The 22,642-nt window shown below is 43.7% G+C and overlaps 1 protein-coding gene across 1 annotated transcript in view; it reads left to right on the top strand.

The window, feature by feature from the left end:
- Nucleotides 1-2,267: 2,267 nt before the first annotated feature.
- The window catches only part of LOC120926435 (multidrug resistance-associated protein 5-like), a 124,529-nt gene continuing 104,154 nt past the window's right edge, over nt 2,268-22,642 (top strand). Inside the window, exons 1-2 of the mRNA XM_040336345.1 lie at nt 2,268-2,454; nt 4,455-4,563. Coding sequence (XP_040192279.1) covers nt 4,460-4,563 — 104 coding nt within the window. The 5' untranslated portion in view covers nt 2,268-2,454; nt 4,455-4,459. The remainder of the gene's footprint in view (nt 2,455-4,454; nt 4,564-22,642) is intronic.

Here is a 22,642-nt window from a genome sequence, read left to right on the forward strand (position 1 = left end):
GGGTGCTGCATTCATGGCAAAGGGGTGCTGCATTCAGGAAAACGGGGGTGCTGCATTTAGGGCAAGGGGGTGTTGCATTCAAGACAATGGGGGTTTTGCATTCAAGACAATGGGGGTGCTGCATTCAGGACAACGGGGGTGCTGCATTCAGGGCAATGGAGGTGCTGCATTTAGGGCAACGGGGGTGCTGCATTTAAGCCAACGGGGGTGCTGCATTCAGGGCAACGATGGTGTTGTATTCAGGGCAATGGGGGTGCTGCATTCAGGACAACGGGGTGCTGCATTTACGGCACTTGTGAGGCTGTATTGATGGGCAGTGATCCTTATTTTGATTCACAGTTTTTTATTTAAAATCTAAGATTTTTTACAGTGAAGGTGCGTGTTATACGCCGATAAATACGGTATATCCAAATAACACGCCTGAGCTCATCTCTTCACCACACACAGCCACAAAGGCAGGGGAATTCTTGTTGGGCATTGTGTATTATGCCGCGTACACACAACCGTTTTTCGGGTTCTAAAAAATGACGTTTTAAAGGGTCTAGAAAAACGAAGTTTTTTTCAACCCGATCATTAAACCGGCCTTGCCTACACACGATCGTGAAAAAAAAAATGCTCTAGCAAAGCGCGGTGATGTACAACACGTACAACGGCACTATAAAGGGGAAGTTCCATTCAGATGGCGCCACCCTTTGGGCTGCTTTAGCTGATTTCGTGTTAGTAAAAGACGATTCGCGTTTTTCTGTCTGTTACAGCGTGATGAATGTGCTTACTCCATTACGAATGGTAGTTTTACCAGAACGAGCGCTCCCGTCTCATAACTTGCTTCTGAGCATGTGCGGATTTTTCACGTCGTTAAAGCCCACACACGACCATTTTTTACAACCTTAAAACCGGCAACGTTAAAAACGTTGTGAAAAAATAGAGCATGTTCGAAAAAAAATTTGCCCATTTTTAAGAACCCGGAAAATGCTCTGAAGCCCACACACAATCGTTTTTAATGACATAAAAAAAAAACTTCATTTTTTAGAACCCGAAAAACAGTCGTGTGTACGCGGCATTAGTGCTCGAACTAACACACTTATAGCTAGATTCAGGTACATCGTCGTAACATTAGGAAGGCGTAGCGTATCGTATTTATGCTACGCCGCCGTAAGTCAGAGAGGCAAGTGCTGTATTCACAAAGCACTTGCCTCCTAAGTTACGGCGGCGTAGCGTAAATGGGGCCGGCGTAAGCGCACCTAATTCAAATGAGTATGAGGGGGCGTGTTTTATGTAAATGTATGGTGACCCGACGTGATTGACGTTTTTTACAAACGGCGCATGCGCCGTCCGTGTACATATCCCATGTGCATTGCTCCAAAGTACGCCGGAAGGACGTATTGGTTTCGATGTGGACGTAAATTACGTCCAGCCCTATTCACGGACGACTAGCGCAAACGACGTAAAATTTTCAAATTTCGTCGCGGGAACGACGGCCATACTTAACATTGACTAGTCCAGCTATTTTATGGAATAACTTTACGCCTGAAAATGCATTACGTAAACGGCGTATCTTTACTGCGACGGGCGCACGTACGTTCGTGAATAGGCGTATCTAGTTATTTACATATTTTACGCCAAACTCAATGGAAGCTCCACCTAGCGGCCAGCCTAAATATTGCACCCTAAGATACGACGGCGCAGGCTGACGTATCTTAGCTAGGTTTAAGTGTATCTCAGTTTGAGAATACACTTAAACTTGGGCCGGCGCAGATTCCGAGTTAGGTCGGCGTATCTACTGATACGCCGGCCTAACTCTTTCTGAATCTAGCTATATGACTGAATTTTAATGGTTCACAGAATGTCAGGCAAAATGGTCGGCCCTCACGCATGTTCACTTCATCAAATCTGGCCCTCTTTGAAAAAAGTTTGGACACCCCTGCTCTAGGCAGTTTGTATTCTTTGATTTTCATAAACATTTGTGCTTTTTTTGGGTTACTAATTGTAAGAATATGTTATGTAATAGTTTGTTGAAAATGACAAAACTCTTCAATAAAAACGTATCTGATCAAAAAAAAAAAAAAAAAAGTGAAAATATTTTCAATAAGTTTATTTAAGTGGAAAAATATCTTGTTATCAATAATCTAAGATTGCCTTGAAAGGAGTCACTAGCTAGTGCTCACAGTCTAAGCTGTCAGCTGTGCAGTATGTAGAGTATTATATATAGCCCAGAATAGGTAGTAAGCAGCAGGCGTGACTGCTCTGCAATGGGAGGGAGGATCACAGTGCAGGGAGCAGTGGGTGAGTTCTCCAATTCTAGCTGTCAAAAGTTGGTTACAAAGTCACACAATATTCCTAAGCCCGTCACGGTGCTGTCACAGCCTTTGTAATGTGCCTGGCACAGCACTATAATTTTGGATTCTCAACAGTAACTACCCAGCAGCTCTTTCTTGGGGCAGCTTGATGACACTGGTAAGGACGACTAACTTTTTCCTGCAAATGTTTTGTTGCACCTCTCTGCATGTCATGATATATTTAGCATACACAACACATAGAATGATAACTGAGGGTCACTAAAAGTCTTATATTACAGTAGAACTAATTAGAGTGATACAATTAAGAGTAACTTCTTTAATGACAAAACACTGGTATTTCCCTTTTTTAAGCACATAGTATAGTATAGCCAAAAAAAAAAGTATATTTTTTGTTTAGGATAGAGTATGAAATGGTTAAACCTCTATTAGGGTTGTATTGCTGTCTGCAATGTCTGCTGTCACCCTCTTTATTTGGTCCTGGTGACCATTGTTAAACTGTTAAACAAATCTAAAAATGTAGAGCTGTCACTGGAACAGGAATACAGACGAAATTGTCCAACGGGGACACAAGCAGTGAAGGACAATGGGACACAGACAGCAAAAAAAAAAAAAAACATTTTAGGGGTTTTAAGAATTCCCTAACTAAAAACAGAGACAAAAACAATTTGGGCTTTGGATATACTTTAACCTCCCTGGCGGTATGATTCTTTCAGAAAAAACATGCTGAAAGCGGTACCATTATTTGCAAGGAAATTTGGCGTTTTATACTGTAGGTCTGTAATTTTTAGGAATAACTCACTTAAATCTGACCAAACAAGAGTCTAGTAGGCATCCCGGGTATGACATTTTTTTAAAAACAAAATTATAAATTATAATATAATAAATAATTATAAATAATTATAACAAATAATAATATAATTCTAATAAAAATTATTCAATAATGTATTCGACTCAAAATCACTGAAATTTGCTCAGTTGTAGAATTGTTGCTGTCATTATTATTTTATTTTTTTATGACGAATTTCCCCACAAATCGCTATCGCACAATTCTGCAAGTGATTATAATTTATTATCGCTGTTTTCTAGCTGATCTAAAACCATTTTTGACATAAAGGGACACTTTTGGTTGCTATGGACAATCTACAGTTTGCAGGGAGAAAGAACAGTTTTTATTATATAAAAGTACATGTAGGACACTGGGCAGACCACTAGGGACAAGGGGGGTGTGTGTATTTTTTACATACAGTACTGTAATCTATAAGATTACAGTATACTGTATGTAATGTGTTTGTTTACGTGTTTGAATTTGGTGCCGTTCTCCGCTCCCGTGCGTCGTAACGTCGCAGGGAACGGAGATCGGCGGCACAGGAGGACACTGTGTGAATCGAGCGAGGTCCCGCTCGCTCACACAGCGCGGTGGCATCGCTGGATCCAGGGACAAGGTAAGTAACTTTGTCTGCTGCTGCAGCGAGGCGAGCCCGAGTCTGACTCGGGGTAACCGCTTTTGGTATGAAAATCTCACCCCGAGTCAGACTGCCTGGGGGGTTAAAGGGGATGTAAAGGTTTGTCTTTTATTATCTAAATAGGTTCCTTAAAGCTAGTGCATTGTTGGTTCACTTACCTTTTCCTTCCATTTCCCTTCTAAATGTTTTTTTCCTTTGTCTGAATTTCTCACTTCCTGTTTCTCCTCAGTAAGTTTTCCACCATCATTTGAGCTGTGGAAAGTCATTTAGAACAGCCTACTGAACACCTTACTGAGTAGGAACAGGAATTGAGAAATTCAGACAAAAAAAACAAAGAAAAAAAAAATTTAGAAGGAAAAGGTAAGTGAACCAACAATGCACTAGCTTAAAGGAACCTATTTAGAAAATAAAATACGAACCTTTACAACCCCTTTAACTGTCTCTCCAGATAGCGACCGGTGTCCTTTCTAATTCCAAGAAAAATTGGAACACCTCTGTGCGCAGGGTAATACTAGGATATTTTCCAATGTACCTTCTGCTGCCTCGTTATATCGTTTTTGCATCGTCATGATGGGAACGAATGCAATGTATAAATAACCAGAGGGTGTGTTTAGAAGTTTTCTGATAGCCCTTTTTATTGCTTAATACTTTGTTTATTCTCAGTGTTAGTATTACATGTGATTATTTTGCTTAGACACCATGAGCTGCTACAAAGACACCATGGACAGCACTGACAAGCCTTGCTTTGCAGAGAAATACCAGCACAGCCTGCCACTACTTAAACCCTTTCGCACTACCAAAAGGTAACTATATTTGATTAATCTCAGTAAGAAACTGAGTGTGTGTTGGCATTAATCTTTTGATTGATAGCTTTATAGTACGTACTTGCTTTTCTAAGCATTTTTAGAGATTTGCTGCAAATCGGCTAACTCTTTCAAAAGCATTTTTTAAAGGTGCAATTACAATTTAAAATAAAAAAGAATGCGTAAAAGAATATTTTGATTGATAGCTATATACAAGTACTTACTGTTCTAATCATTGTAAGGGTTTTGTTGTCAGTGGGCAAACTCTTTCAATGCTCGTTTTTTTTTAAAGTGTTACTAAACCCAGGACCCTTCATTCACTATATCTGGTCTCCCCAGGGGTCAAGTCCTGGGGAAAAAAGTGTAGGAACTCCCACCCAAGATCCACTCCCCCCACCAAAAAAAAAAAAAAGGTATGCTTATATGCATAATTACTAAACCGCAAGTTCTTTGTAAATCCCGCGATAAGTCGCGGCAGACCTCCGCAACGTCTCCTAGGAACAATGACAAAAGCTCCCAGGAGACATTGCGGCATCGAGGAAGTGACGGAATACTCGCACACTACCCGATGAATCCATATATAGGAAGCGACCAGTAACATAAAGGATTACTAATGTTCGCCTGCCCCTGACAGTGACTCGAGCTGGGCATCGCCGCTTAGTGAAGGATTGGCTCGGGCGGCTCGGCTGCTCTAGTCCTGCAAAGGGAACTGCGTTCCTGCTGTGAAAAAAGTGCAGGAACTCCGTTCCCACGTGTTCCCGCAGGACTTGAGCCCTGGGTCTCCCACAGTACACAGTAAATATAAACTGATAAATATATTTTCTTAGCTGCAGTATATAGCAGTCTTATTACTTCTATCAGTGTCTTGTTAAAGCTTGTAGGTGGGGTTTTAATTTCACTCTGACTGCCCTATGATGTTGCATGAGCCATGACCCTCTGTCTGCACAGTGCTGATCACATGCACCCTCCCAAGAAAAAAAAAACCTCTCTAGCAATACACACCAAACTGAGTATGTGCAGAATGGGTTCCCACAGTAACAATAACAAGCATGCCTTACTGCATATACAGGCTGATTTTACTGTTGTGGGTTTAGTAACACTTAAAAGGTGCACTTACTGTTTAAAGTAGAATTTCAAACACATATTTTGAAAGTATCTGGTTTAATTATGGATTTTAACAATATCAAATGTGTTTTAAAATAATTCTAGTATATTAAAGAAAAACCTGTTTTGGTTTTACCAATTGTAAAGGACACCAGGAATGTGTCCTGGACAGCAGGTATATTCCCCGGTATTTGAATGATGGTCCCTTTAAAGGGGACAGTTTTTGAGATATTGCTTGGTACTCAGGGGTTCTCAACGTGCAGGGTGAGATGTTCTGGGTAAGTTTGTCTAGAGAGAGGACTGATTTCTAGTACTCTCTGGATTGATAATTCTGTTTTAGTGACCTGGAATTTTGGAGGTTCTTAAGAGTTTTGGGTGGGAAGACCTCCAAACCCTAACTACCAGGACTCTGGTGCCAAAGGGGTAAAGCCCCAGGCAAGGGAGGCTCAAAAGGCAATCAGCACATGTGTCAATTAGGCAGTGTGGAGGAGTTCATGAGCTGTGAGCAAGGTGAATGTTCTGGGAACTAAGACACTGGATGCTGAACCCCTGCAGCCTGTACGGCACCCTGAAACACGGAGGAAGCCTACACCAGTGTGCCAGTCACCTGGTTCCTTTGTACTAGATCTTTGAACTGCTTATTTACCTTTTTTTGCTGAAGGAAGCTATTTATGTTGACCTGTTTGGAGGAACTAATAAAAAAACTTTTGCATTTACAAATGAGTGCTGGTGATCTTGGGCCCCATATTACATTTGGTGCTTGTATGCGGGCACACTCGACGCACCAGGTTAGCCAATCATCATGGTCCCAAATGCACTACCTTTTGCAACTGGTTACCAAGTGTCTACAACTGGAAAAGATGACAGGGCCACATGTTGTCGTAGACCACTACCTATGGGCTCTACCTAAGACGCTGCAGAGTTGGGTTAGCCATGGGTAACCACAGACAATGGACTGACTTGTGGAAATGGTAGATCATTTGACAGTGATAGGGGATCTACTGGGACATGCCAAATCTTGAGGACCCCTACCGGTGAGGGGAGTCAAGCCACCAACAAACCTGGGAGTCAGTAAGCAAGGGAATCGACCACCCCAGCATCCCAAAGCTCTACTCTGGCATATAGGAACAAGAATGTGCTGTACTGGCAGTGCCATACCCAGTGCCATATCCAGGACCCTTGTCCTCTGCAATAGGAATTAATGGAGTGTGAAGCTGTGCAGAGGATGTCCTACTATGCCCAAAGGGTTTGTGCTGCCCAACTGAACCAGACCAAGGGGCAGTTTGAGTGTGACATCTGGGTGAACCAGCTTCATGCCAGAGTGCTGTTGGATACCAGGAGTATTGTAACAAAAAACAAGACTTTTATATCACTTTAAGTGATTATCTCTCACATCTTCTCCACTCTTATCCCTAAACTAAACTCCTCCCACCATATATAAGGAGATTCTGCCAGGATGGAAGTGACCCCACGCTCCTTCATGGAAAGATTTAAAAGAGTTACACTCTTAAGTTGGCCACCTAGTGAGTCACACCTTAACCTGCGTACGAGTCTATTTTATATTATTAGATTGCTCCCTTTACCAATGCATAATGCCCTGGATACCTAAAAAAAATAAACTGTTGCGCTAATTTGTGAACTATTAATGGGTGAAGAAAGTCCAAAAGGATAGTCTAAATCGCAATAGACCTTAATCAAACTGGAAACAATACAGTGTTATGGCATCTGTCATAAAGGTAGGGATAGGCTGGATATGGCATTTTGTGCTTTAGAACAGGGTCCACCATACATCGAATGCAGCATCCATGGCAAGCCCACTTGGGGAAGGACCTGTATCGGAGCTCAGGGCGATGTCAGTAATTTTGTTCACTATGTAGAGAATAAAAAAAGCACCCCCTTACATTTAAAAACAGAGACATCCAGTCTAGTAGAGAGTCACCCATTCACAGGGTAACACATTATAACTGATCCAGATGGGGGAGAGCCTGGGTCCACATACAACACAGGTGTGAATACGCTGCAGAAAGCCAGTAATGCAGTATACTGGAAGTTGCAGACCAGAGCTTTGGAGCTGCAGGGGAGACACGCACAGGGTGCCCAGCAATACACTGATCCCCAGTGGTCTGGGATACAGGGAGCACAAGCAGTGCATTTCTGGGCTATTAGCCCCTTTCTTAGGCATTCTGTGCTATATGTGGATCCTGGTCCCCCTATATCTGGATCTGTTATGCTGTGGCACCCTGTGAATTAGCGACTCTGCCCCTCTACCAGGCTGGATGTCTTTGTTTTTAAATGTAAATGGATTGTTTTTTTATTCTCAACAAAGTGAACAAAATTGCTGACACCTTCCTGTGCTCTGCTTGTTCTGCTTGTTCTTTTACATGATTAGATTCAGTTTACCAATTCATGTCCTGGACACCTAAAATAAACAGCAGAAAGGGCAGAACTGTAAGTCAGACTCTGCTACATTTATATGACTCAGTTTACCCAGGAATAATGCCCTGAATACCTAAAAGAAGGTGGAGTCGGTCTGTATTACATTATTGCATTGCTCACCGATGTAACTCCTGGAAGGAAAGTTTTTCCTGCCATGTGGGTGATGCTTATTCATAGTTTAAAGGAACAGGCTGAAGAATGGTGGCTGTAATGTGGAGCTTGTCTGGCATTTCTGTCCACGAGGTTCCTAAACATTGAGTATATATAACAGCTTGTACAAGCCAAACAGCTCAATAAATGTTGGTGGGAGGGCATTGTGGAGCATTGGGCAAATGTCATTACTCCAGTTTGAGAGAATGGTTCAGCCTTGGGTGCCCTAATAACTATGGGGTTGGGTGCTCATTTGTCTGTAATGCAGTGCAAAACGAGGTCTATTTAGCATCCCGTGACCACGTCCCCTTCGAGACGAAATGTAGGGAGGCGACGTTCTGATGTCACCGCGCATTGTGATCGGACCCGGAAGATACGGGCTGTTTGTTTTGAGAGCTGGCCGGCTTGATTTTTACTGGATGCCTTTATTCATTTACCTGATGTAAGTGCAACTCCTTTTATTCCCTATTAAACATGAGGATTTTACACTATGTGAGTCCTTTCTTCCTTACATATACTTATCCTGGGTTGGCTGAGATCATCCATCGTTTTGGGCGTCCTGAGCTGGGTAACCTGTTTGAGGATAACATCATTTCATGCTGTATTGGGTCTCTTTAAACAGAGACCAATAGGATTCGGTAAGAGGCAGTGTTTGTCTTTGGTGGAAGTGCCTTTCTCATCACTTTTCCTGGGATGTTTCACTTTTCCTTCATGGTGGACTTTGGTTTACTTCAATTATCACCATCTACTGATTTTTATGTATTTTTCACTAAGACTTCATATATGATAAAAAATTTTTTTATATTATTTGTTTCATTCAATTGAGGTCAGCTGTTTGCATACAGCTTATCATGTTCATTAGCGCGATCTTCTCTATGGGCCAGATTCTCAGAAGAGTTACGACGGTGTATCTCAGGAAACACCGTCGTATCTCAGGAAACACCGTCGTATCTCTGTTTTTTGACCCGGGTATCTATGCGAGTGATTCCTAGAATCATTTTCGCATAGATACGGCCAAGATCCGACAGTCACTTACACTGTCGGATCTTAAATGTAATTCGCCGCTGGCCGCTAGGTGGCGTTTACGTTCAGGTCTCATTTGACTATGCAAATGAGCCTGATACGCCGATTCCCGAACGAATTTGTGTCGCGTAGTCGTCGCTTACGTCGTTTCCGTAGGCGTAAGGTTACCCCTGCTATATGAGGGGTAACCTTACGCCAGTCCGCCGTATGCCATGTTAAGTATGTCGTCTTCTCCCGTCGGGTACGTCGTTTTCCTAAGTCGTTCTTGAATACGACTTTACGTCAATGACGCACACGTCGGCGTCATTGACGTTTTCCGTCGTGAGCTGGAGCATGCGCACTGGGTTATTTTTCAGCCCGGCGCATGCGCAGTTCAATCGACGCGGGGGCGTGCTTAATTTAAATACAAGCCGCCCCCTTTGAATTACGTGGGGATACGCCGGGCCATTTACATTACGCCGCCGCAAACTACGGAGTAAGTGCTTGAATGATACGGCACTTGCTCCAGTAAGTTGCGGCGGCGTAGTGTAAATGGCTTAAGCTATGCTGCCGCAGAATCTACCACAATCTGGCCCTCTGTTTTTATGTTTTTCTATTTATCACCCTACATTTCTTCTGTGCAATCTTTTTCTGCTAGCAGAACATACATTGCCTGTGGTGTTATATTGTCACACCTCTTTTCACCTGCAGGGTAACAGACTTGTGAATAAAATGCTTAAAATATTAAATGTTAGGCATGCTGTTAAACTTGAAAATCTTGTAAGAAACTTTAGTTAATAACATTTGTAAAGTAAAGATAAACTATGATCTAGATTTGTGATAATTTTTCATTGCTAAGTCCGTGACCATTATTTTTGAGGAATCAAAGGGGAAAACGACATGGTTGGAAAAACTATGACATGGTTTCTCCAGCATCTTTCAAATTTCAAGACATTGAATCTGGATTGTATAAAAACGGTAACATACTTTGTGACATGAATAAATAAAGAGTATTAGAAGGCTGAAATACATATTGGTGCAGGCTTCCTTAAAAAATAACTTTACCCGTAACAAAGAACAATGTTCTTTAACCGCTTGCCGACCAGGCGCCGCAGTTTTACGGTGGCAGGTCGGCTCTGCTGGGCGAGATCACGTAATATTACGTCATCTCGCCGAGCAGCCAATAGCTCCCGGTCCTGTCAGGGGGGGAAATGACCTATCGTCTGTTCATACAATCTATGAACAGCGATTTGTCATTTCTCCAAGTCAGTCCCACCCCCCTTCAGTTAGAACACACCCAGGGAACATACTTAACCCCTTCCTCACCCCCTAGTGTTAACCCCTTCCCTGCCAGTGGCATTTTTATAGTAATCAATGCATTTTTATAGCACTGATCGCTATAAAAATGGCAATGGTCTCAAAAATGTGTCAAAAGTGTCCGAAGTGTCCGCCATAATGTCGCAGTACCGATAAAAATCGCTGATCGCCTCCATTACTAGTAAAAAAAAAATAATAATAAAAATGCCATAAAACTATGCCCTATTTTGTAAACGCTATAACTTTTGCGCAAACCAATCAATAAACGCTTATTGCGATTTCTTTTTATGAAAAATATGTAGAAGAATACATATCGGCCTAAACTGAGGAAAAAAAACATTTTTTTTATATATTTTGGGGAGATATTTATTACAGCAAAAAGTAAAAAATATAATTTTTTTCAAAATTGTCGCTGTCATGAATATGCAACAAGTCTGTCTGCTTACCTGATCTCCATGTGTTCATTAGAGGCTGACCCTGCTCTGGTTCCCCTTTTTATCACTTCCTCTTCCTGTATGGCTCCACCCTAGTCCATCCCAGGAAGCCTATATTAACCGTTGCTCTACAGGTCTGCAGTGCTGTTCAACAGTGTCCCTATGCTTAGTTCCTGTCGGCAGTATAGTTGCTAGTTCCTGTTTTCAGAGTGCTTCGTTCATCTTCCGTGTACCGTTTTGGCTTGTTCCCGACTTCCTTGTCTGCCTGTGCCCCTGACTATCTGCATGTCCCACGGTTATCCTTGTCTGCCTGTTGCCCTGACCTCGGCTTGCCCATCACCACTGTTTGTCCTGCTGACTGCTTCCCCTTTCTCCCTGCGGAGTGTGACTTGGGGAATCGCGGGGATGCGACCTGGACCCAGTTGCGGCCAAGACCATCCTTACCATCAAAGGCTCTGGTGAATACAAAACTGGGTCTTAGACTCCGCGCCCTGGGTGATCTTAGGTTCACGCTTCGTCTCTGCTAGCAGTAGTCGGCCATAGGATTCACCACCCTGTGGTGCATCCCTGACACCTACGGGGTGCACTTGTCACCTGGCTACGGGTGACCTGACAGTCGCTCTATTTTTGTTTATAGCGCAAAAACTAAAAACCGCAGAGGTAATAAAATACCACCAAAAGAAAGCTCTATTTGTGGGGAAAAAAGGACGCCAATTTTGTTTGGGACCGCGCAATTGTCAGTTAAAGCGACGCAGTGCAGAATCGCAAAAAGTGGCCTGGTCCTTGACCAGCAATATGGTCCAGGGCTGGAGTTGTTAAGGAACATATATTCCACATTAATAATTATGCTACCGAAATTAGTGTGTATGGTAAATTGCCTCCAGCATTGCTCCTGTTTCTTCTTGCTGGAGGCTGCCATTTTGCTGAAGCCCGGAACCCCATGAACAGCAGTAAATCTTTAGGATGTCAGCAGATCGACCTCTAGTGGCTCTGATTTTTGGTACAATGCCAAAAAATAGAGAGCAACTGAGCATGTGCAGAACAGGGTGAAATACTGTTGTAGCGCCCCCCCCTTAAAATTAGTGGGGCGTTACTCTAAAGTTAGTGGGGAATGGGAGATTTCAGTTGCTCCCATTCACTAATTGTTAGTTTGTGCTGTTGCCAGTTCAGAACTGCCTCCTGGGTCAGTCTGTGTGTCCAGGGGTGCGCTGCCACCCCTGGGCGACAGTTGGCACTCTAGGGGTTCTGACAGAACCATGCTTCCCCAGCAGCCAATCAGAGGAGTTTCCCTCTTTGGGCATGCTGGCGGGGGGGTATATCTGGAGCACCGGACATTTTTCTTGGTTAGTCTGCGGGGCTCGAGATCCAGGTGCGGCATCCACCTTCAGGGTGCGCGCATCCGCGGGCCCCATCCTCATGGCCTGCCCGGTTGACGCTGTGCACCTTGCGGAGCCTTTTTTTGATGAAGAGAGGGACCCCAGTGGCTTGCTGGGTTCCAGATCCTAAGCTGGAGGCTGAACGGTGGGGGATTGACTCGGGAGAACCTGAGTGCAGAGGTTGTCCCTGAGGCCTGTACGAACCACCGGGGATCCGATCACCATGCTACAGGGCAGGTACCCTATATTTGCTGTCAGTAGGTGATCCTACAGAATAAGACTTACTGGGAGGATTCGCTATCCTTATACTCCGATTATACTATGAAAATTTACTACGGCTGTGGCAGAGGCACTGTTTCCTCCCAGTGATCTGATTATTGCGAGCGACCCTTTGGCTGCCAGGTCCGAGTTAATTACCTGTCCAAAGGGCACTTTACCCACCCTGGCTGAGGTGGCGATGTTTTGATTTATCTGTGCCGAGAGCAGGCTTGCTCTCTATGCTTTTGATATCCAAGGCCTGATGCTACAAGTTCTTTCTACTCATCAACCTTTTCCTCTACTGTGTGTTCTGTTGATGTTGGCCTTGTTGGCTTGGAATAAAGCTTTGGAAACTCACGATACCGGCTGGACACTTGTTCTTTCATCCACACTCACAAGTATCACCGCTAGACAGAAGAATTTGGTAACTTAATACGCCGATCCCAAATCAAGGGGCCAGCCTAAAGTGATCTCTAGTACTCTCTGGATTGATAATTCTGTTTTAGTGACCTGGAATTTTGGAGGTTCATAAGGGTTTTGGGTGGGAAGACCTCCAAACCCTGACTATCAGGACTCTGGTCCCAAACGGGGTAAAGCCCCAGGCAAGGGAGGCTTAAAAGGCAATCAGCACATGTGTCAGTGAGGCACACAACAGGGTGCAATAGGCTGTGTAACAAATCTGAGGAAGCACAAATAAATAGTGGTAAATCTTAGCGTTTTTAGCCCTGTGAAATGTCATGTAAATGCTGTGCCTGAAAAGTGCAAAGGGACTGAGAGCTTTGGAGCGACTGCTATGAGGGCTTCCAATTGGATGAAGCCGGGATCGATTGAGATGAAGACAGGTGATTTGGTGATGTTGAAGGGAGAGAGGCTGCTTGTGATGGTGGCAGGTCAAAGTTTAATTCTTGAAAATGGTTCTGTAGTTCCCCTGGTGAGGATGCCTGAAACTGGTGGCTCTGGTAGGTAAAGAAATGTTTAATGGTTATCCCCCATCTATATGTTATTCCGCAAGACTATAAAATCTGTAGATATTGTTTGAGAGTTGTCTGTTTGGCAATGGTAACTGGAGAGATATCTGCGAACAGCTGTAGGTTGTTAACTTTGGATTTTGGCAGTATTAAGTTGCTTGCAAGAGTCTCTCCCTTGTGCAATAGAAGGAAAACTTTTTTTCTAAAGTCCCTAGGTGATCCATCAGGCTGTCTGTCAGTTAAAGCATGGAGAATCCTGTTGAACTCCAAAATCTCCAGTGGAATATCTGGAGCAATTATTGGAATAAGGCAGTAATTGTACCTTATAAGTCGTTAATGGACTCCTGGAGACCCCACACTCTCAAGTTGTTTCTACAAGCTCAATTTTCTTCCAGTTAATCACAAAGAAGATTAAGTACAGTCGGGGGATTCCACCTTTTGTGCCCTTCCAGCACTGTTGTAAATTGGTCCATGCATTGTTCCAGTTGATTTTCACGGTGGCCAAGTTCCTTAAAGGGGTTGTTTTTTCACCTTAATGCATCCTATGCATTAAGGTGAAAAAACTTCTGACAGTGACCGACCCCCAAGCCCCCCGTTTTACTCACCTGAGCCCTGTAATTCCCATGGTGGAGACGCGCTCTTCCTCTCGGCCCGGGGGTTCTCGGCTCTTGATTGGATAGATTAATAGAAGCGCGGCTATTGGCTCCCGCTGCTGCCAATTTAATGCAATGACGCGGGAGCAGGGTTGAGTTCAGCATTCTGCGTCTGTGGACGCAAATGCTGGACTCGGGAACGCACCCAAAAGGCAACCCCCTGGGAGAGTACTTTTTCCTAGGGGGTTATTCGATGCTGGGAGGAGCTGATGGCGCTGCCGAGGGACCCCAGCAGAGGATGATTGGGGCAACTTTGTGCAAAACGAACTGCACAGGGGAGGTATCACATGCTTGTTATTTTTTTTAAAACAAAAATGTAGCTTTACAATCACTTTAAGGCCTTTACCTAAGTCAGAGGAGAGCTTACAATATGCAGCCGCTATCTCTTCCCAAACTATCAATTGGAATTTCTGAAGCATAATTTCGGCAGAGGGCTCCAGCAGGCTTTAAAGCTCTGAGGAGTATTACTGCAGACTGTCCTTTAGAGTGGCAGGATCATCCAGCGAGAGCCTCATGATTTCATCAGGAGCCAGAGGTTTGGGCAAGACTTTGGCTGGCCTTGTTTGGGGTTCTGGTGCATACCCACGGAATGGGTAGAGGATGGTGGTGCTCAACAGGCAATCAATGGCACAAACGCAGTTAAATAGAGCCCAGTCTGTCCTGTTGTTAGCTCAGGCGACATGGAGCAGAGGAGTTAGGCGTCCATCCACTGCGTTATTTTTTTAGTGGTTTATATCTAGGACAAAGCTTACATGTGATCCTTTCTAATTTATTAAAATCACAGGTAATTGATGTCAGAATTGAATCAACTTTTTTTTTTTCAAAATAATCTCTGTGCATTGTTAGTACAAGCTAGACTGTAGGAGTCAAATAAGCTAAACCATTGTAGTGCTTTAAAACTCTCTGATTCTGGTGGAAGATTTGCCAGTGCAACTCAACCATCATAGCTACTTGAACCTAGCCTCTCTTGTCATACTCAGAAGTGAATTCCCAGTATTTTCCTATGGAGAAGCCAGTGCAGGGTGGTTTACATACCGTAACTGCCAGCAACCCAACAGTTTTGGTTTGACTTCTGCTTCCTATGATCTATAATATGCACGTGTCATCAGGTACTGACTGTCATGAATCTGCAGTAATGTTCATGTCTATCTGCTTACCTATCTGTTATGTTCAGCTTAGAGACCGGTCGCTGTTCACCTGTGTGCCTAAGTAATCTTCCCTCAAGCATGGCTCCACCCCAACCTTTAACAGGAAACCCTATATTAACCTTGTGCACTTCAAGCCAAGCCTTGCTGATCAATACTGTGTACCCCTTGCTGTGTGCTCTACATCTGATTCTGTTTACCGACCTTGGCTTGTTCTTTGACTATCCCTGTCTGCCTTTGGTGTGTTCTCCTGTCTATCCCTGTCTGCTCATTGCCCCAACTTTTTGGCTTATCTCCTGACTATCCCGTGTTGTCCTGGACTGCTACTTCTGCTGTGTCCACCCGAGCCAGTCCATAAGTCTGAGCTGAGTGACCCCGGGGGGCGCTACCTGGAGTTGCAGCCGAACCCATCCTCAACACTTGAGGCTCTGGTGAACACCTGTTGGCTCTTAGACTTCACGCCCTGGGGAATCTCATGCTCTAGCTCCCAGTGTGATCCGTGTTGGTGCTCCAGTGGACCTGCTTCCTGAACCACCCAGAGCTCCATCCACAGCAGTCATCTGTAAGGTCCACTACCTTAGCAGTACACTCCTGACCCCAACTGTATGAATCTGTCACCTGGCCTCAGGTGACCTGACACTGGCAGATAACAGAGCCTGCGTAATAAAGTTGCTCAATGTGCATGTTTGCAGTTAGTTCAGATTTAGCTTATTTACTTGGTAATTTGTTGTAATGCAAGAGGAAATGTTTAATGCAGGTGAGAGGTAATTATGTATTGGCAGGTGAGAAGTAATTTCATAAAAATCAAACAAGCAGTCACTCTGTATAACAAGGTCACAAGAACATTTAGAAAGGCTACCAGAAAAGCACAGAGGTTAATAGACATATTGTTTATTTATTTTTGGCATTTGTACTGCTTGTAAATATGTTATAAGTAGTCCCCTGTAACTACCCCTGTTGAACACCCCCCAATTCAATTTTGGATAGAGTAGGAAATGGTTACAATGCTTGGCAGTTTTTTTTCCTGCTGTTTTGGTTCTGTTGGGAAGACAGAAAAAAAGAAAAATAGTGGAAACTCATCCAAAAGGGGAAACTCTCTTATTTGTTGTTGGAAAAGGTGTCCCTCCTGCAATATTTCCATTCAGCTCTGGTTCTGGTGACATTGGACAAATAAAGGTGGCGCATCTTGCCTTCAGGGACACAAGGGGAAATACAAATCTGACACAATGTTTTTCCCACACTCTATCTGAAAAAAAAAAATGTAAATGCTTGTTGGGTAAATATAATGATACCAACCTGAAACAGAGGAGTAGGCAGGTGCAATATGGGGAAAAAGAGACGCCCTGTTAGCCACACATCACTGCAAGACCCTGTGTGTAAGTATGTAAGAGTCTCAGCCCGGGGTCAAATGAGGCCATGTCCCCAATAAGTTTCGCTCTACCCTTGGAGCTTAGTCATGTTCCCCATGATTAAGCTTCGGGGTGGAGCGAAACACTTTGGGGGCGTGGCCTGGTTGAAACCCAGCTGAGGCTCATACATACTTACACACAGGGTCATGCAGTGATGTGTGGCTAACAGGACTTCTTTTTCCTAATTTTGACATATGGAGCTGGGACGAGCTCTGTCTGTGCCTACACTCCCAGTCGTTGGTTATAGCAGAGAACCTGTCAAAGCCTCAAGAGGCTCCTGCAATTTTGGTATCACAGTGTAGGCAGGTACAGTTTGTCCCCCATTCAGTAGGTGGTGCTGTGCCACTGTACTGATGGAGCAGAGACTCTGGGGAGAATTTTTCCTCTGCAAACCCTATTGGTGTCTCAGAGGGGGTAGCTACCCGACTGGACACTGCTGATGACCTTCATTGGCTATCTTGGTTGAGGGAACTCTTTTTAAAATAGGGTTTCTGAGCTCCTTTTGGAGTGAGTGGATAGGTTAGGGACAGAGAATTTGCATAGAGAGTAATAGCACAGGAGAAGTTCCTGTACAAGGACTGATTGTGCAGCGCTATTACTTCGTCAATAGTGCCAATTCAGAAATAGCTTCTGGGAAACCCCCCTTGCAGGACAGAGGTGGTGCCAATTAATTATCCATTATGCCACACCTCTAGCAGAAGCTGTCCTTGGGTAAAACAGGGCTCACCTGGACTAGTGCCTTACAGCCATACTAAGTGAACTGCTGATACCTTCATGAGTCATTGGAAGTAATCTTCTACTGAACCGCTGTGCAAGTTATGACTGTTATATTGTGTAGCCTTATTATCTGCAGTGCTGACTGTGTTAACTGGATTCAAGTGCCTTCCATTGCCAACTGCAACTACCTTGTTAATCATATCACCCAACACAAGATTTCTTTATACCACTTGGACTGTGTGTTTGCTCACTTACAACTGTGTCCCCCAGCCCATGGTCCCTCCAACAGAGAGTACCGTTTTGAAAGCAAAAAGTAATTTGTGGTTATTGTGTGTATTGACACAGGAAAATATATTTATATGTCTACATAAAACAATGGATTATATAGTGCTGTACATAAAATTAAGACATTGCATAGGTGTACACGCGAGGTTAAAGACCATGTAAGCTCTGCCTCCCCATGTAGCTTTAATGTGAGTGGCCTTCCTACACCCTGTTTTAAGTGTTCAGTGAACTCTACCAACAGATCTGTCGGACAGCTCATATAATGGAAAGCCACACTCACACACGTTCTGAGTAGTATGATTATTTATAACAGGGGTAGGCGACAACCATGGCACTCCAGCTGTTTTCAAACTACAAATCCCATCATGTCTCTGATTCTAGGATACCTGTGATTGTCAGGGTCTTACAATGTCTCATGGGACTTGTAGTTTCACCACAGCTGGAGGGCCGAGGTTGGCTACCCCTGATTTATAATATCATCTGGGAAAAAGGAATCAGCATTAGCATGTGCTAGTTCCTTTTTCCACATGGTATTATAAATACATCTATTAAATAGCAGGTGATGAGCACAGCTTTCCATTATATAAAAAAACATGTGTCTGGCTGAGAGTGAGTGCACCTTTCCATTCTAAAAACTGTATTGTGTCCAGTGGCTCAAAAAAGAAAAAAAGCTAAGAATTTCCTAGAGAAATTAATTGTGAATATATAGAGCAGGGGTGTACAATTGGGTTTGGTTGCATTTCTGATCACAATGCAAAGCATCTAAATAAGACATTATACTTTTCACTGTGCATTACAAAACTGTTGAATGCAAGTGTACCATCAAGTACAATGCATCCTAAGGCCCCTTTCACATTTGTGCAACCTGAAAGTCGCGCAATTTTGCCACAGCTTTGACGTGACTTGAAGCACTCCATGTGTAATCTTGAGGTCTATAGACCTCAAGTCACATCAAAGTTGGACCAAAGTAGTTCAGGAACTACTTTGAAGTTGCTGCGACTTGATGTTGCACAGATATGAATGGTACTCATTGGAAATCATTGGAAATAACTTGTAATGAGACTTTGCAGTCCCAAGTCACAGGACAAGTCACACAAGTGTGAAAGGGGCCTTAGGGTTCCAATTCCAATCTTTAGGAAAAAGTTGCAAACATTCTTACAGTTTTCATCTCTGCTTTTTTTTGGTTTGAAATTTAGCAAAGTGTAGTCAACAGTTTGGATAAACATGTGCCCAGCTGATGCAGTAGTTGCATATTCTGAATAAGCAGTAAAAGCATGTTAAAACAAGCTGTCATTCACCACTGAAGCTATAGCCACTGCAGAGAAATTCATCTTCACAACAGAGGCACTGAAACCTTAGTTTTTTCCCTATTATGTTTTATTGCTGGAGAATCTTAGTAGCCTGTTAGCCCTCTGATATAAACTCATAGTAGTTGTTACCAAGCTTTAATCGAGCACAGCAGGCTGCAAACCAATGACATTCCATTGACAGCACACTACAAACTCCCACTTGAAACCACATGTAGGGACTAAGCCCTGTGATGGGTAGGATGCATTAGGGGCAAGGCTTTGGGTGGGAGTTTCTCTCTTTTAGCCACAATTCTCCTCTGGGTCACAGGAGTACACCTAGTCCTGCACTCCTGTGATCCAGATTCAGCTGACAACTAAAGCCCGCTGTCAGCTGATGTCTGGATCTGCTCAGATGCCCGACCAGCAGCAGGCTCTCAGAGTGCTGCTGAGAGCCTGAGCCAGCCACTCCTGCCCCCTCCACAGCCTGACGCTTCAGTGAGCACTGGAGGGGCACAACAGTCTGTTCTTAGGCTGCATTCACACCTGGAGTCGGTCGTTCAGTTGTTTTTTTGGGCGTTTTTTTCCCGGCGTTTTGTCACGCGTATTCATGCTTATTTGCGTGTTTGCATACAGCGTCGTCAGACATTTTTGTACTTCGACGTTTTTTATTTTAGCCAATAGGAAAAATTATCATCTTTTCATCAATTGTTGCTATGTTGGTAGATTTTTTTAATCTCCTGCCTGGGTGAAAAGTTCTATTGATTAAAGCGACGAAATGCCCGTAGCAAACGCTCGTTGTCACGCAAGTCGCTTGAATCGAGCGTTTCCATTGCTTTCTATGGGAAATGGAAACGCTCAAATACGCCCAAACCGCCCGATACGCGTGACAAAAAAGGGTCCGGAACTTGTTTGAGCTTCAGTCGTTCGGCGTCAGGCGTATCGGCGTGCAGATGTGAACCATCTCCATAGGGTATAATGTATTTTTTCCCCTCTAGCGTATTTGAGTGTCGCGCTTCAGGTGACAAAACGCTCAGGTGTGAATGCAGCTTCAGAGCAGACTCAAGAACTGAGCAATCAGCAGTCTTTGATCACCCATTTCTTGGTGTAGATCCAGCAAAAGACAGCGGCAGCATTGAATCAATGCTGCAGCCATCTAGGTGAGTATGAATGTTTGTTTTTTGTATTCCCGAACTTCTCCTTCAAAGATCGTTGGGAATAAATTACTTCACAGTGCAAGCAGCTATAGAGATCAGGGAGGGCTTGTTTTAAAAACCTTTCACTGCTTGTTAAGACTATATAAAACTTTAATGACATTATTCTAGGCACAGGTGCACTTTACTTTAGGTTGATGGTGGCCTGCATGTTATCTGTATAATTTAAATTTAAAAATGTGTTTTAAATATCAACTTTTCTATGAGCAGTAGTAGTGGCTAAAAGACAGTAATGAAAAAGGTAAAGGTTACATATATAGTCAATATTATGTGGACACTCTTCCAAATATTGAGTTGAGGTGCACAAAGCCAAGTCCATACAGACAAGGTGGAATGAGCATGGTGTGGAAAACTCAAGCTAAGCAACGTGTATGAATTGCAACCCTGATTTCAGTCCAGGTGTTCTCATTCAAATCATAATCGAAATACCAATGTAGGGAACACCTAAATTAAAGCTCACTTGAACTTTTAGTTTAAATCAGAGAGAGAGAGAGAGAGAGAGAGAGAGAGAGAGAGAGAGAGAGAGAGAGAGAGATAGAGAGAGAGAGACTTGTAAAGCGCAACACATGCGAACTGAATCGCCTCTGGGCGCTGTATCCATTTCATGGGTAAGGAACCCCTTGACCTCAGAAGAGATGGGTTTTAATCTTTCTCCTGAAGGCCAAGTGGTCCGACTCCAGTCGGATGGTGGTTGGTAGTGCATTCCACAGGCGAGGTCCCTGGACTGCAAATCTTCGATCTCCTTTGGACTTGTATCTGGCTTTGGGTATATGGAGGAGGTTTTGATTGGTGGATCGCAGAATGCGATTGGGGTTATGGGCTTTTATTTTTTCGCATAGATATTGGGGGGCATTTCCTTGAATACACTTATGTATTAGGCAGAGTGCCTTGAAAGTGATTCTGTCTTTTACTGGCAACCAATGAAGGGATCTCAGTGAAGATGAGATTGATTCCATGTTTTTTTTCCAGTCACTAGTCGAGCGGCCGTATTTTGAACGACTTGCAGACGAGTGATTTGGTATTTGGGGAGTCCGAGATAGAGGGCATTTGCGTAGTCGAGTCTGGAATTGATGATTGTTCCCACCACGACTGCAATGTCCTCTTTCGGGATAAAGGGCGTGAGTCTGCGTAGTAGGCACAGCAGATGGTGGGATCCGCTGACTACTGACCCTATTTGTGCATCCATTGTCATGTAGGTATCGAAAATGACTCTGAGACTTTTGACTTTGGTGCTAGGGGTGATAGTTTTACCCAGAATGGGTGGGGGAGTCCATGTTGACGCGGGGTGATTTTTCCAGTTAGCGTGAAACAGGAGAAGTTCTGTTTTCGAACCATTGAGTTTAAGATAACTGTTTGTCATCCAGTTATCTATTAGAGTAAGGGATTTCTCTAGTCCAAGAGAATGATCCTTTTTGTTGCAGATGCGGAAATACAGTTGTGTGTCGTCTGCATAGGAGTGGTAAAGTAACTTCTGGTTACTGATGATTTCAAAGAGAGGGCGAAGATAGATATTAAACAATACTGGCGATAAGGGAGATCCCTGAGGGACTCCGCATGACACCGTACGTTTTTCAGAAGTGAAAGACCCCAGTTTCACTATTTGTGATTGGTTTTCCAAGAAGGAGGAGAACCAGGGTAAAACACCTTCAGCGACTCCGGCTACTTCAGCTAGCCTAGCAAGTAGTAGTCCGTGGTCTACAGTGTCAAAAGCCGCGCTTAGGTCCAGCAGTATCAGGAGACAAGATTCTCCTTTGTCTGCGGCCTCTAGAGCGTCATCCCATATTTTGAGCAGCGCCATTTCTGTTCCGCAGGCATCAGCACAAAGGCGTGCAAAGTTTTATAGTTTGTCACATACTTATATAGTTAATCAGGCTGAAAAAAATACACCCAGTCCATCAAGTTCAACCAATAGAAAAATATGACTAAATAAATACATTGAATACTTCCGTAAACAGAATCTTTTATGCACAGATGATTCAGAGGAAGACCAAAAAAACCTTAGAAAGCATTGTCCAATGTTCTCCAGTGGGGCGGGGACGGGGAAAGGGGGGGGGGATTACTTCCTCATCAGCTACGCCCCGCCTCACTTAAATATCTCTTCTCAAGGAATAATACATTCTTCAGTGGTTTTCTTCATGCATTCTATTACATTCTTCATGCTGTAGTGAAGGACACATGCTGTCTGTGTGGAAGCAGTGGACACTGAAGAGAGGTCCGACATGCCCCCTGCAGACAGGGAGCCAGAGATCTTCATTCAGCAGGGAGCATGACCTTTGCTGATTGCAGAGTTTAGGGGGTGCATTGAACCACTTCAGAGACCACTTC

Source organism: Rana temporaria, chromosome 2 (genome assembly GCF_905171775.1).
Source record: "Rana temporaria chromosome 2, aRanTem1.1, whole genome shotgun sequence".
In the NCBI taxonomy this organism is placed as follows: domain Eukaryota; kingdom Metazoa; phylum Chordata; class Amphibia; order Anura; family Ranidae; genus Rana; species Rana temporaria.